Raw genomic sequence first — 13627 nt, 5'->3', positions numbered from 1 at the left:
CAGGAGGCATGTCGCTGGAGCACAGGTGGGAAGCGATGGTACATGAACCACAGGGGGAGAGAGAAAGGGTCCAAAGAGACACAGCACTCAAACCTTCCATGCGCCCATGCCCTGTGGTCCCTGGGTGGGCAGGGTGAACTTGTCCTCAGGCCAGCGCACAGGCCCAAGCCCCTGTAACCGCGGTAAACATTGCCCAGGAGCAGGAGGGACCCAGCACAGAAAGCATGAAGCGTGAGCACAGACAGGCCAGGAAGGGGAAGACACGCCTTCACCTGAGGAAGCAGCTCTGCAGTGGGAGAACTCTTACTCCCAGTTACCAAGTATCAACCCTGTTGCAAAAGCTTCACACAAATGCGTCTTTTACCCCTACCACTCTAACTTTGCATCTGCTAGGTAGGCAGGTGTACACAGGTGATGTCCAATGCAAAGAATGTCCTGCTCACTTTAAAGGATTGTAATTCAGGGACGCCTGGTGGCTCAGTCGGTCGGGCGTCTGACTTCAGCCCAGGTCATGATCTCACGGTTCGTGGGTTCAAGCCCCGCGACGGGCTCTGTGCTGACAGCTCAGAGCCTGGAGCCTGCTTTGAATTCAGTGTCTCCTTCTCTCTCTGCCCCTTCCCTACTCATGCTTTGTCTCTCTCTGTCTCTCAAAAATAAATAAACATTAAAGGATTTTAATTCTAACTTGAAAAACAAACCAAAAAAGAAAAAAAAAAAAAGATTTCTGGTTTGTTTCACCTCTTCCTCGGGTTTATAAAGGTATCAGTGCTATGATTTTACTACTGCTCCCCATTAAAATGTTTGACTTCACAGTAAACAGAAAATGTAAAGGCTACTTTCATTTAACGAAGAGTCATCACTGTGTCTAAAAGAGTGTCAGGATTACTGCCTGTGGGTGAACATCAGGGCAGAATGTGAAGGCTTCTCAGGGAATCACAGGCTTCCTGATGCTCAGACAGAAGAAACAGAACTGTGTGAACACAGAAGAGACCAGCTTTGCTGGCGAACTTTCTCTTGAAACAAAGTTTTAAGGGCTGGAAGCCAATTGCCTCTTCTACCAGGCCTATTTCGGGGTACGCAGGCAGGCACTGTCAGGGGTCATGGGAGACCCACCAGCCAAGCTCCCACATGAGAAGGAGGCCCATGCTCTGCCTCCATCACCCAACCAAAGGGAGCGGTGCCACGGGCCATGCTCACCTATTCATGAGACACAGGTCTGTGGAGCACCCACCACACATTGCCAGCAGGTGGGCATGTGCGAGCCAGGGCCAGGCACCAACCGTCCTCCTGGTGACACGAGACAGAGAGCACAGTGACAGTGGCATGACAAGTGCCATGACAAGTGGCAGACGGGCTGTCCCCAATGCTATGTCGCTGTACCTGACAGATGGACAGACAAGTTCCTTCACTAGGAAAAACAGACATGCTAAACAAACTGAATTAATGACTTAAAATACTTGCAAAGAAACCAAAGACCAAACAGACTCAGATGGGTTCACTGGTGATTTCTACCAAACACTGAGAATAGAAACAAACAGAGCGACATCAATCTTTTCCAATTTCTTCTACAAAACACAAGAGGAAGAAATGCTCCCCACTCCTTTCACGGGGCCAGATCATCTTAATTCCAAAGCCAGACAAAAATACCCAACAACTGGGAACTACAGACCAATACCCCTTACTAATACCGACTCAAAAATCTCAGCAGTTCACTGATTCAGCAAATAAAAAAGGATTATACCAAGAGAAGTAGAAATACAAGGTTGGTTTAATACCTGCAAATCAATTCAGAGGGCCCATCACATTAAGAGAACTAAGGACAGAAACCACACAACCATCTCACCATCCAACATCCTTTCATGATTTAAAAAAAAAAAAAAAAAAAAAAACCCCACAACAAACTAGCAGGACTTCCTCACCCTGTTGACGTGCATTCACAAGAGCCTGAGAGCAAACAGCACACTCAACAGTGAGAGCTGGCGCGTCCCCAAGACTGAGAGTGAGGCGGTTGTCCCCTCTGGCCCCCACTGCTCAGCAGGGTAACCGCAGCCCCTCCTACCAGCCTCTTAGACAAAAGAAAGAAAGAAAAGGCATCAAAACCAGAAAGGAAACAGTAAGGTTTTCTCTTCCTCACAGAGGAGGAGATCTTGTGTGCAGAGCCGTGGGGAGCACGTGCTCCCCAGACCCAACAAGTGAGCTCACACACAGAGTGAGGGGAAGGTCCAACCACATCCACGCCTTCCGCCCACAGAGCCAGCCGTGGGTGCAGGCCCCGCGGACCATCCCCACCTTGGAGCTGCCGGCCCTACAGGAACCCCGAGAAAAGACCCAGGAACTGGGTCCACACCCCAGGGGCAGCACGTGGTGTCAGGGACCCAGGAAAGCAGGCCCTGGGGAATGGCAGAGCAGAAAGAGAGATGTGGCCGAGGGCTGCCCGGCCTGGGCTTTCCTCTCGTGGGAAAGAAGCAGCAGGCCCCGCCCCTCTCAGGAACCGTGCACGTGGGCACCTCACCCGAGTGGCCATGCCACGCCACTGCCCACCTCCGTCCTCTCCCACGTAAGCCCGGTACTTCCCCGGGTCCCAGCCACTCTAGCCTGCATGATGCCAGCTTGAGTGTAATACACTAACAATCCCAAAACGTGTCCCCAGAGCACATGAGAGCGAGCCCAGCAGGTGCTGATCTCCCAAACCCCACGTTTACAGCAGTGCCTCGCCTGCTGAAGGTGGCCTGAGCGCACCTGTGTGTTCTGCCATCGAACAAACCTGCCTGCTAACCTGTGTCTTCTGTCACTAGTCAGAGGCTCCTCCACAGTATCTTTCTCCATCAATGTGTAATAACCTTGCTGAAGTGAGTGCTCAAATCACAAACGTGCATTTTGACAAGCGGCCACACGGTGACGATCTCTCAGTTTCTTCTAGCAGACGCTGCATCCTCCTCGTTCTCATAAGCCTGTGTGGCCTCCATCTGGACCGGGCCACAGGGCACAGATGCTCCATCCATCCTCTCTCTACCACCCACCCCCAAAAGCACGCATTCACTCCACTCAGGACACCTGAAGTCAGCTTCAGCCTCCGCGTCTGGAGGCAGAGCGCTCCCGAGCAAGGCCCTCCCAACTCGCCTACCTGTCCCACTGGCGCATGCCCATTTCTGAGCCAGGAAGACCTATCTTCCCATGATGCAGCGGGGGCCCCAGGGTAAGGTGGGCAGCTCTCTCCTCTCCCCAGCACGGGGCCCTCAATCCAACCCCTCAGCCCAACCATCCACAAAACACATTCATGTCCCCACAGCGGAGAACCCCCATTTCTGACAACACCCAGGGCCCACAGAAAACCCTCCCAACTCCCAGCGCCTCGCAGCTCGGCCACTCCTCCTGCAGGTCTCCCTCTAACCCCAACCACACGGAGACCAACCCTCGGCCAGCACCAGGGCCCTCCTGGCTTCACCCCCACCCAGCCATCTGCACCCCACATCTTTCTCAAAGCACTGCCTTTATGTCCATTCTTCGCCTCTAAAAGCTTGGGCAGCTGCTGGTCTGTAACTGAAGCTAAGGCTCTCATCTCCAGAAAGTCTGTCGCCTCAGCTACCAGGTACTCTCGGCCCTGCTTCTGGTCCCTCAGCACCTCCACCAGCCCATGTCTGAGCCTGACCTAAGGGACTTGCCACCAGTTAGATACCCCTGTATAAAGCCAGGACACAGCCACTGACACTGCCAGCGAGAGTTCCCGGGACCAGGCCTGGCAGTCATCACCTCTACTAGCATCCATGGAAACCCCAAAGCAGAGCTCAAGGCCACAGCCCGGCTGTCGGGGGGAGCACGAGATGTCTGTGCAGAGGCTCCTGGTCAGTGCCCTTCAGAAGCAACCGTGTAGCCTGCCCAAAGTTCCTGCACACAAAACCCACCCAAAGGTGAGGTGGCTCTGGGGGGCCCGGGCCCAGCACCCAAACCCATGAAGCCCTGCTGGGGCCGCCAGGCACGGCCAGCGAGGCCCCAGGCCCAGCGTGACCATGTGAAGCTGAGCTGACCCCTGCTTGAAGGAGCTCCTGGTGAGGCTCAAAGCCACCTGCTCTGCCATCAAACCCAGGTCACAGCCACAGAGCCCACCTTCTCCTCCTTCTCCAGAGCACAGGCCGTCCTGAGCCGTGTCCGGTCGTCAGGCACCATCCCATCCACCCAACGAGGGTCGACATGGCTGGGAGTGGCCACTTAATCCCGGCCCCCCTTCCCAGGATAAAGGCCTCCCGAAACCGGGAGGAAATGCCAACTGCTCTCCACCGCCTGGCTTCCCGGACACCACGCTCAGGCAGCGTCCAGGAGCACTCGGCCTGCATAGCAGAGCCCGCCCACACCACCGGGACAAGGAACGAGACGAGACCACTCACAGAGGCTGCTCTCCTGCAGTTGATGTTTCGGTCAAACACCGTGGCAATCACCAGAGCGCTGTGAAAGAGAGTGAAGAGGACTAATTAGAAGGAAGTCTGCGAAAGGACACAGACCCTGTGGCAGGACTCAGGAGCCTCTTTCATTTGCTCAGTGTGTGCCGCATGCAGCGAGTTCCCAGCACCACAGGTGGCCGACCCCGGGTCCCTGAGAGCCACATGAGGGGCACACATCCGAGTGCCAGCAAACTCCCAGGGAGAGGAGCTGCCATGCACAGGGGCCCAGGGGCAGAATGCGCTCGGCCCGCTCCGGGGGTACCCAGAGGATGAGAACCAGGAGCGCCTGGAGCACCCGGCCAGAGCTCCCCACGATGGACGGCGAGCACGTGCCATGGGGACGTGCACGGGCAGCCAGGGGAGCCTAGGGGCCCTGCCCCTCGTCAGAAACGTGACCTAGTGCCAAGAACAGCTATTGGGAGCACTCAGCACCCTCCAGATGGCCCTGCCACCCCCAACCACACTTGGACAGACTCCATTTAAACCCCTCTTTCTCAGGCCACCACACTCAACTGTTACTGATGAGGCAGAAAGCACCTGTCTGACTTTGTGTGGCTTTAGTAACAGAAAACAAAGGATCTGGGGCAGGACTGGAAACAGTGCCGTTTCTAAGGGTGACTCGAGAATTTCCATCTCACGTCAGTCTGGAGAAAACGCCTTTAAAAAGGGGTATCTCGGACACACGGAGGCCTCCTCAATGCCACACCACCTGTCTGCCCCAACCCCGCTCCTACTGCCGTATCTCAATCCTCCTCCTTCATTGGCACATCCGCATCGTCCAGCAAGCCCAGCCTAAACAGCCACCCCCTGAATCCAGCCAGCCCCTCCAGCTACACCACGTCTGTCAATACTGCATGACAGCAGATTAACGCCCCCTTGCACAAATGTCCAGGCACTGGCCCCGGCACCTGTAAGCATGTGACGCTGGCCGGCAGGGGGCATTTACGGCTGCAGGTGCAGTCACAGAAGCTAGTGAGGGAGGCCACGCTGACAGACCCATGCAGTCACAAAGCCCTCGGGGATGGAAGCAGGAGGCAGAGAGCCCGAGAAGGACGTGGCCCAAAGCTACCAACAGTGAAGGTAGAGGAAGGGCCACAAGCCAAGGAACACGGCAGCCTCTGGAAGCCGGGAGAGGAATGGATTCTCCCCCAGAACCCCCAGAGGGAACCCGCCCCAAGACACCTTGCTTCCAAGCCCAATGAGACCCGAGTCAGACTAGTTGCCTCCACGCCCAAACTATGAAATCCTCCCGCATAGTAAGAATGAATGAGGCATCAACTCATGAAGCTACATCATTTTGCTAAGCAGAAAGTCCACGTGGCGTATGTGTCTAGACAGAACACATTCTAGAAATGGCAATATTAAAAGGCCCAAAGCCCAGTCTGGTGGTGGCCAGGGGTCGGATGGCTGAGTGCGGAGGGCAGAGTGGGGGACCTGGGAAAAACAGAACTACCGTTTGGGACTATAGTTGTGGTACCCAACTCTGAATCTGTCAAAAGCCACCAAACGTAAAAGAAACCATCAGGAAGTGGGGGACACCAATAGCCAAGGGAATGCGCCTGCATCATACAGGCCAGCTGTGTGACCCTGGACAGGGCAGGTGAGGAGACGTGCTTCTCACAGGCTGTGGGAGACTCTGGAGCCACCACACGCAGACGAGAAAACACAAGGCCGAGGAGAGCCAGGAGGAGGAAGCGAAAGGGCACAGGAGAAAGCTACGACGGCAGGGTGATGGCCTGGCTTTGCAGGGTCCACAGGGACAGACGGAGGGGACTCCGGGCGGAGGCGCACTTGGTTGGTACTCATGTATCAGGGAGTGTGAGCAGAGTCCAGGTCTTGGATCTAAACACAACCCCCGGGACACAGCTGATTCCAGGGCTGGGGCAAGGGAACAAAAGTTTGCCCAGACTGTAATGCTAGAAAGCGAGAAAGTATTCCAAAACATGAGAAAAGTCTGAGTCCTACTGAAAGGACACAGCAGCCAACATGGAACCACTTCCAACGGCCAAAAGTGGAGCCATGTGAGCGGCCCCTTCGACAAGGGTCAACCATAGGTCTGAGGGTAAATGACATGGTGGGTAAAAAGGGGACAGGGGATGCCTTTCTTTATAAGAGTCACTGTGCACCTGCCACAGGCAAGACCCACAGACGGGCGCAGACACTAGTGGCCAGAGCGGGGAGAAATGGGGTAGGACGCGATCTCCAGGAGCCCCGACAACATGCATCACACACGAAGGAAGACGATCCCAGTAGCTTGACAGACCGCACCTCAACCAGGAGACCAACCAGCATCTCGCACACTGAGTCTGGGGTGGGCCCAGCCATGACGTCAGCACCACGCACTGGCTGCAGATGAGAAACGGCATGACACTCATTTCCCTGTGTGGGCGCAAGCGGGGTTAACATGGGGGGAGGTGGTGCAGGGCCTATGGGAGCCCTTCCTACTCTTCTGGGAACTCTCCTCTAAGTCTCAAGTTGGTTTAAAATTAAAATTCTGAAAAGCAATTAAGCATCTGAAGATTTGTGTCTGAGGTCCTTTCACAGGTGAAGCTGAAAGTCACTTCAGCAAAATCCTATCACCAGAGCTCACTCCCTCTCTCCTCTAAACTCTCTTCACCATAAACTATCGCCAAAATGAGTTTTAAATAATAACTGGGCTTACAACTAAGGAGAAGTCACCTGATTTAGTAGGAACATTAATTAATTCTACGTCAACATAATGGGTTTTGTTAATAAAATCGTAGAAATCGTTAAACCGATTGAGACACGTTAGTGTGATCTTTCAATAACTAAAAATTACATTAACTACGGTTCTCAACAAAAACACATGTGGTATATCATCCCACAAATATTCTAAGAATTAGTGGAAATTTTAGTACTACATTTACATTTAATAAGAGCCGCTGCTTCATAATCCGTAAGATGGCACGCCTTCTAGGAAGAGAATCACCAAGAACTTCTGCTTTCCTCCAACATCTGACACAAGAAAAAGGCAGACTTATAACTTCCTGACTCTGGGTCCAGTCAATACTGCCAAAAGTTCATACTTCAATATTAATATTTTACACTGAGTTCTTAAACGTCCTACAATCTATTTGTCCTACATTATAACTTTTAAATGATCACCGAGGAGAGAGGAGCGAGTGCAGAGAGGCAGCCGCCACAGGCCAGCCATGACCCAGGGACTGCTAAGTGACCACGCATTTACACAGCACCGGGCCCTGCCTGCCCGTCCGTGGACGCGCTGGCCCCACTCGGGGCGGACTGAGCCCACTTCCTACCAAGCTCTTCTTGACGCGACCAAGGCCGCTAAGAGCTGACAGGCTTCACTGCAGGCCTGCCTTCAGGCTCGTTCTGCGACGGAGGCACAGTATTCCGGATGACCGTGGAAGCAGCTTCCGGTTCTTGTGTGTTAGCCACCCTTCCTTCCAGCTCCCCTGCCAACTACGGCCACTCGGCAGGGTGGGGTGCCACGCAGTTACCTGAGGGAGCCTTGTGGAACAAGATGTGTGCTCACACTCGTCCGTGCTTGGCTTCAGGTGACTCGCTGGGACCCCAGCAGCTCTAGCTGGGAGTCGAGCTACACAGGGCCCAGCGCACACCACTCAGCTCCTGCACTTACTTGCCACAGAGCTACGGCTCGTCAAGACCACACACCTCGGGAGCCCCAGAAGGTTCTATGTCTACGTAACCCCGAGCAGAATGAACCAAGTGCAGCATGCAGTGTCACAGGAAGCGGGCCTCCCACACAGGGGCCTCTGAGGGGCCACATTAGCTGCAGCCGGGGAACCTGACCGAGGGTCTTGGGCCGCCTCACCCTCAGACAGGTTAGCTCCTGTACTCACATGTTAGTGGCTGAAAATGTTCCCTGCTTTATTGACGTTCAACCAAACTTCACAAAACAGAGTAGGACAAATATAGCAATGCCCCTTAAAAACACAGTTTTTAGCGTTTAGCCAAACACCGTTTTACTTTTTAAACACAGACTCTGAGGTTAGTTCAAGAAATCAACTGTGCATGTACCTGTATATGGTTTTTAATACTGTTCTGACTGAATATTTTGTTTTTTTTATTATTTTTTTAATTTACATCCAAATTAGTTAGCATATAGTGCAACAATGATTTCAGGAGTAGATTCCTTAGTGCCCCTTACTCATTTATCCCATCCCCCCTCCCACAACCCCTCCCATAACCCTCAGTTTATTCTCCATATTTATGAGTCTCTTCTGTTTTGTCCCCCTCCCTGTTTTTATATTCTTGTTGTTTCCCTTCCCTTATGTTCATCTGTTTTGTCTCTTAAAGTCCTATGAGTGAAGTCATATGATTTTTGTCTTTCTCTAATTTCACTTAGCATAATACCCTCCAGTTCCATCCACACAGCTCCAAATGGCAAGATTTCATTCTTTTTGATTGCCGAGTAATACTCCATTGTATGTATATACATCTTCTTTATCCATTCATCCATCGATGGACATTTGGGCTCCTTCCATACTTTGGCTATTTTGATAGTGCTGCTATAAACACTGGGGTGCATGTGTCCCTTTGAAACAGCACACCTGTATCCAGTGGACAAATGCCTACTAGTGCAATTGCTGGGTGTTTTTTTTTTTTTTTTTTTTTAATGTTTACTTATTTATTTTTGAGAGAGACAGAACATGAGTGGGGGAGGGGCAGAGAGAGAGGGAGACAGACTCCCAAACAGGCTCCAGACTCTAAGCTGTCAGCACAGAACCGACGCAGGGCTCAAACTCCAGTGATTTCCTCGTGAACTGAGCCACCCAGAAGCCCCAAATATTTTTTGATCTGATTAAATCTTTTAAACTACTCTAATTTCACACTTTCAGAACAAAACTGACTTATCTAGAAATACTAGCATGTTTCAAACAAACACAGGTCCAGGAATATTATAAATGTGGAAGCTCCCACAGGCCCGGGGTCCTTGTGCTCTCCTGAGGGCCCCTCTCCGCAGCGGGCCGGAGCCCAGTGCGTGAGTCACCAGCTCTCGGTCCACACTCAGCAAGGGGACATGAAGCATGGCCCCAGGCTAGCCCCGCACACTGCCTGCCAGGCCTCAGTCGGGCTGGAACGCGTCTCTGGTGTCTTCCCGTTTGCTTTCGCTGCAGAAGCCTGAGTGATACTTTACCAGGATTTCCCAACATGCAGAAATGGTCTATGTTAAACAGAAAGGGACTTTCTTTCTTGTCCGCGCCAGGGGGAAGCTGCACGCCTCCACCTGCCCCAAGCTCCAGGCACCTGGTTTTCAGGAGGAACAGCAAAGAGCAGATCTCACCCCAAACTCAATTTCTGTTAGCCTGTACAATATTTTATAGCAAAACAGAAGTAAAGGAACTTTTCAAGTAGCTACCAGGCTAATAACTCATTATCCATCCACACTGTCTGAAAAGCGCAAATCACATCACTTTCTGAGTAAAACACAGGACCTGCCCATGGCCGAACCTTCCTTCTCTAAGTCGTGAGAACCAAAGCTCACACCAGTTAATACTATGGTAAAACACAAGAAACTTTTAAAGCACTTTTGTGTCCCAGCAGAGCCAGAGCGAGGCAGAGTGTTTACCGCGTGGACAGGTAAGGGCACCCTGGTCACTAACCGCCATTTAACTTTTCTTGAAAAACAAAAGGTTTATCTTCCCTCTGGAAGTCTGCCATTAAGAAACGCTGAGTGAGAACAAGACATAGCTTTGAGCAATGCTTGCCATTTCCTGATTTTTCAGGACAATCTTGCCCTCGAGGAAGAGATCTGGGACTCTCGATCCCCAGGCACTGCCCACGCTGCACGCTGCTGGCCGGGCTTGCTCCACAGGCTGAGTGGGCTGCGCTGGTGAGGGAGGGCCCTACGGCGCTGATGTCAACAGGGGCTTGGCTTACCAAAGAGTTTCAGGTGAGGAAATCACTGGAAGGTGACAACCAACGCATATGCTGGCAACAGCCGGCTCCTTTTTTCTTCTTCTTGCAAATTAGCTTCTGATTACTGGTGTGGAGCACGCACAACCATTTGGGACGATTTTAACTTTGTGTTTCATTGTTCCTAAATTATGTGTGGCTTTTCAGGAAGGCCTACTTACTTTTCCACAAAATAATTATTATATATAATGCTTAAGATTTACAGGTTTTTAGGGGCACCCGGGTGGCTCAGTCAGTTGAGCATCTAACTCTTGATTTAGGCTCAGGTCAATGTCCCAGGGTCATAGGATTGAGCCCCAAGTCAGGCTCTACACTCACACTGTGGAGCCTGCTTGGGATTCTCTCTCCCTCTCTCTCTGTCCCTCCATCGCTTGTGCTTGCACGCTCTCTCCCAAAATAGAGGAAGGAGGGAGGGAAGAAGATGAGTTTTTAAAACAGACCGACACGATTTCAAAATGTGATTGAATCTACCTAAAAACCTCCTTTCTCTGACATTTCTAAGACAAAGAAGGTCCATGTATACTCACCAGGAGGGAGAGAACCATGTTCCTGCAGGAAGGTGAGCAGCTAACCCCGGAGCTGAGCCCCACCTCTCGTGGCCAACTGAGGAGGTGAGGCCACAGAGTGACACCCCCCTGGGCACCTGCACCGAGCCCAGGCCTGCCTCCTTGCTGTTACTCCCACCCCGGTTCCTTTCATCAGATATTTCTATTTCATTTCCAGAATTTCGTTCTGATCTCAACTACCTACTTTTGCAGGATCCACTGGAGAGTTTGTGAAAGTACAATTAAAGATATCATGGTTTTATCATGAGCCAGGATGAATGGGTTTAAAGGCTGACAATTAAAATGTGGTCACTTATTACAAACCAACGGAGGCAGATCTCGAAGGCCACACCCCAACCGATACTCCTGGGGCAGGGAGGCGCGCGCGGGCAGCGTCCGCCAGGCTCCCCGGCACCATGAGTCACCTCCCACCCGCCCTCCCGCCCCCGGATGCCCACAGTCCAGATGGACGGGAAGAGCTGGGGCACAGGCTCCCTCAGAACCTGCTAAACTGGCCCGAGAGCCTGCCGGGCGTGGCTCCAAAGGGCACTGGCTGATACAATCCTGGGATGGGCACAGGGAGAGGGGACAAGACGGGCCTTTTTCACAGAAACTCCTGGGTAAGTTAGGTGAAATTAGGAAGGCAATGAACCAGGAGTCTCCAGACTCCCCTGCCGACTACTGGTCTCCGTGCTGTGATCCCAGCAATCACTCGGGCATGCCCAGGAGTCTGGAAAGCCAATCTCCCTGAGATCGAAGGACCCACTGGAACCCAGGGGATCTCCGTGGAAGGACGCTGGCGTCCCCCATAGTCAATGCTCTCTGCTCCCTCATGCTCAGCGAGTTGCTCAAAATGAGTCCTGGCTCAGAAAGGTCAGTGTTCTGAACGCCCACCTCCACACCCTCCCTATGCATTCCAGAAACACGGTAGGGCCCTGAAAGACTCCCTGAGACCCCCAAGGAGCGGGCTCAGCCCCACCCTCTCTGCCATAAGCAGTCTGCAAAGGCATGCTCACTCCGAGGGCAGACCAACCCGGGCGGACTAACCCGGTGGTCGCCGGTCCCTTGGAAGACCTCTTGCCAAGTGCCACACACCAAGAAGTGAGTCAAGAAGTCAGGATCCTCTCAAAGTACAGAGCCAGCTCCCTGGGCCCCAAGTCTGTCTTTGCTTCTCTGGATAATGGTGGTGACCCTGCAGTAAGATGTGCTGGTGCCCCTCGGCCTCCAAAAACTCAGCCCCACGTTGTGCAGGAAGCACGCTCCAGAGAAGGGAGCTTACCGGTTATTGTGCAGGCTGGTCCAAAGGTCCAAGGGTCTATGACCTGCTTATGCCTGGGACCCACACACTCAAGCCAACCCCCAACTTCCACACCCATGTCATGCTAAGGCCAGGCTTAACATTTACCAGCAAGTCTCTCCATTCATTGATACTTCACTTTGATAGTCACCACTGAGATCGGGGTATGACAGTAAGCTCTGAAAATGCAGGAAGCCCAGAGCCTCCCTCCCTAAAACCCTCCCTCCTGAAAGCCCAGAGGTCTGGGGAGGAACCCTGGGCCCGCACACATCAGTGGGGACATTAGGGTTGCGACCCTGAGGTGCCGAAAGAAGCTGTCCTCAAAGTACAGAACAGTGTGAATGCTGGCCGCTCTCCCTTCTGTGAGGCTCTGCACATGCAGGGCTCCTGCTGTCCAGGTGAGCGAAGTCTCACTCCGATCCCATTTCCTCTGGCGACCTTTCATCCTCGGGCCCCACTTCTCCTATCAGGCTGGACCAAAGAGGGTCCCTGGAGAAAGGAGGGGCACAGATTCCTGTGAAGCTTGAGGCTCTCAGACAAATGTCAAACTGAAAAGCAAGTGTGTTGGGGTCATTTGCACTGTGCAATGGGAATGACCGTGTGAGAGCCGGATTCCCCTGAACCGCCGCGTGTCGCGTCTGCTGCACAGCAGGCTGTCCGGGCTTCTCGGCACAGAGGCAGGCCGTGCCTTCATGCAGAGCTGGGCCTGCCCCAGCACCCGTCTGCTGGGAGACTCTGGCTGAGTGTCCTGAGCACTGTCCCTTGCTCATCCTCAATGGAACGGGAAGAACCATAGCCCCTACCCACACCTCACGGCATCGTCCTGTGACTGACGTCAACAGTAAGCACATTTTCTGCCTTCATTCTCTAGCTACAGAAGCAACTTCCAAAGAGTTGAGAGGCAGGACAAGAAAGCAGGCAGGGACTTCCCTCAAGCCGGTTTACAGCACAGTGGAGGGCAAGTGCAGAGGCAGCGAGAGGGGGAAAGGGCCGCAGGTAGGGCCCAGGATCTGGCAGTCTCCCTGGGGCAGCCTGGCCCTCGTTGCTCCCGAGGGTAACCAGCAGCCACAGCCATGGACGAGTATGGGACGTGGCACACGCTGCCTTCTGCCCCCTGGGCCAGCTCCTCTGCAGGACAGCATCTCGCCAGACCACTGCCCTCTGGCTCCGCCCCACACCTCCCCAAGTGGACACGGCTAGGGAGAGCCAGGCCTCTTTATGACTTCCTCGGAAACACTTTATCTCCTTGAGCCAGGATCACAATCCTCAGGTTCCTCTGGAGGCTTTGCTTTGATGTGAGAGTCAAGATCGAGTGATAGAGGCCTCAGCCACGCGTCTCCGGTGGTAAACAGGCCTGAGGTCCCTCTCTCAGCCCTCAAGTCCTGGGGACATGGGACACCAGTAAGATGGGAGGGACACTCCAGTCC

The 13627-nt window shown here is 53.2% G+C and overlaps 1 protein-coding gene across 1 annotated transcript in view; it reads right to left on the bottom strand.

Moving 5' to 3' along the window:
• TBCD (tubulin folding cofactor D) overlaps positions 1-13627 on the bottom strand; it is a 159110-nt gene that overhangs the window by 52540 nt on the left and 92943 nt on the right. Inside the window, 1 exon segment of the mRNA XM_042916798.1 lies at positions 4383-4440. Within this exon segment, the coding sequence (XP_042772732.1) occupies positions 4383-4440 (58 nt within the window).

Source organism: Panthera leo, chromosome E1 (genome assembly GCF_018350215.1).
Source record: "Panthera leo isolate Ple1 chromosome E1, P.leo_Ple1_pat1.1, whole genome shotgun sequence".
Taxonomy (NCBI): domain Eukaryota; kingdom Metazoa; phylum Chordata; class Mammalia; order Carnivora; family Felidae; genus Panthera; species Panthera leo.
The sequence above is the reverse complement of the archived record's forward strand: the minus strand, read 5'-3'. Positions and strand labels throughout refer to the sequence as shown.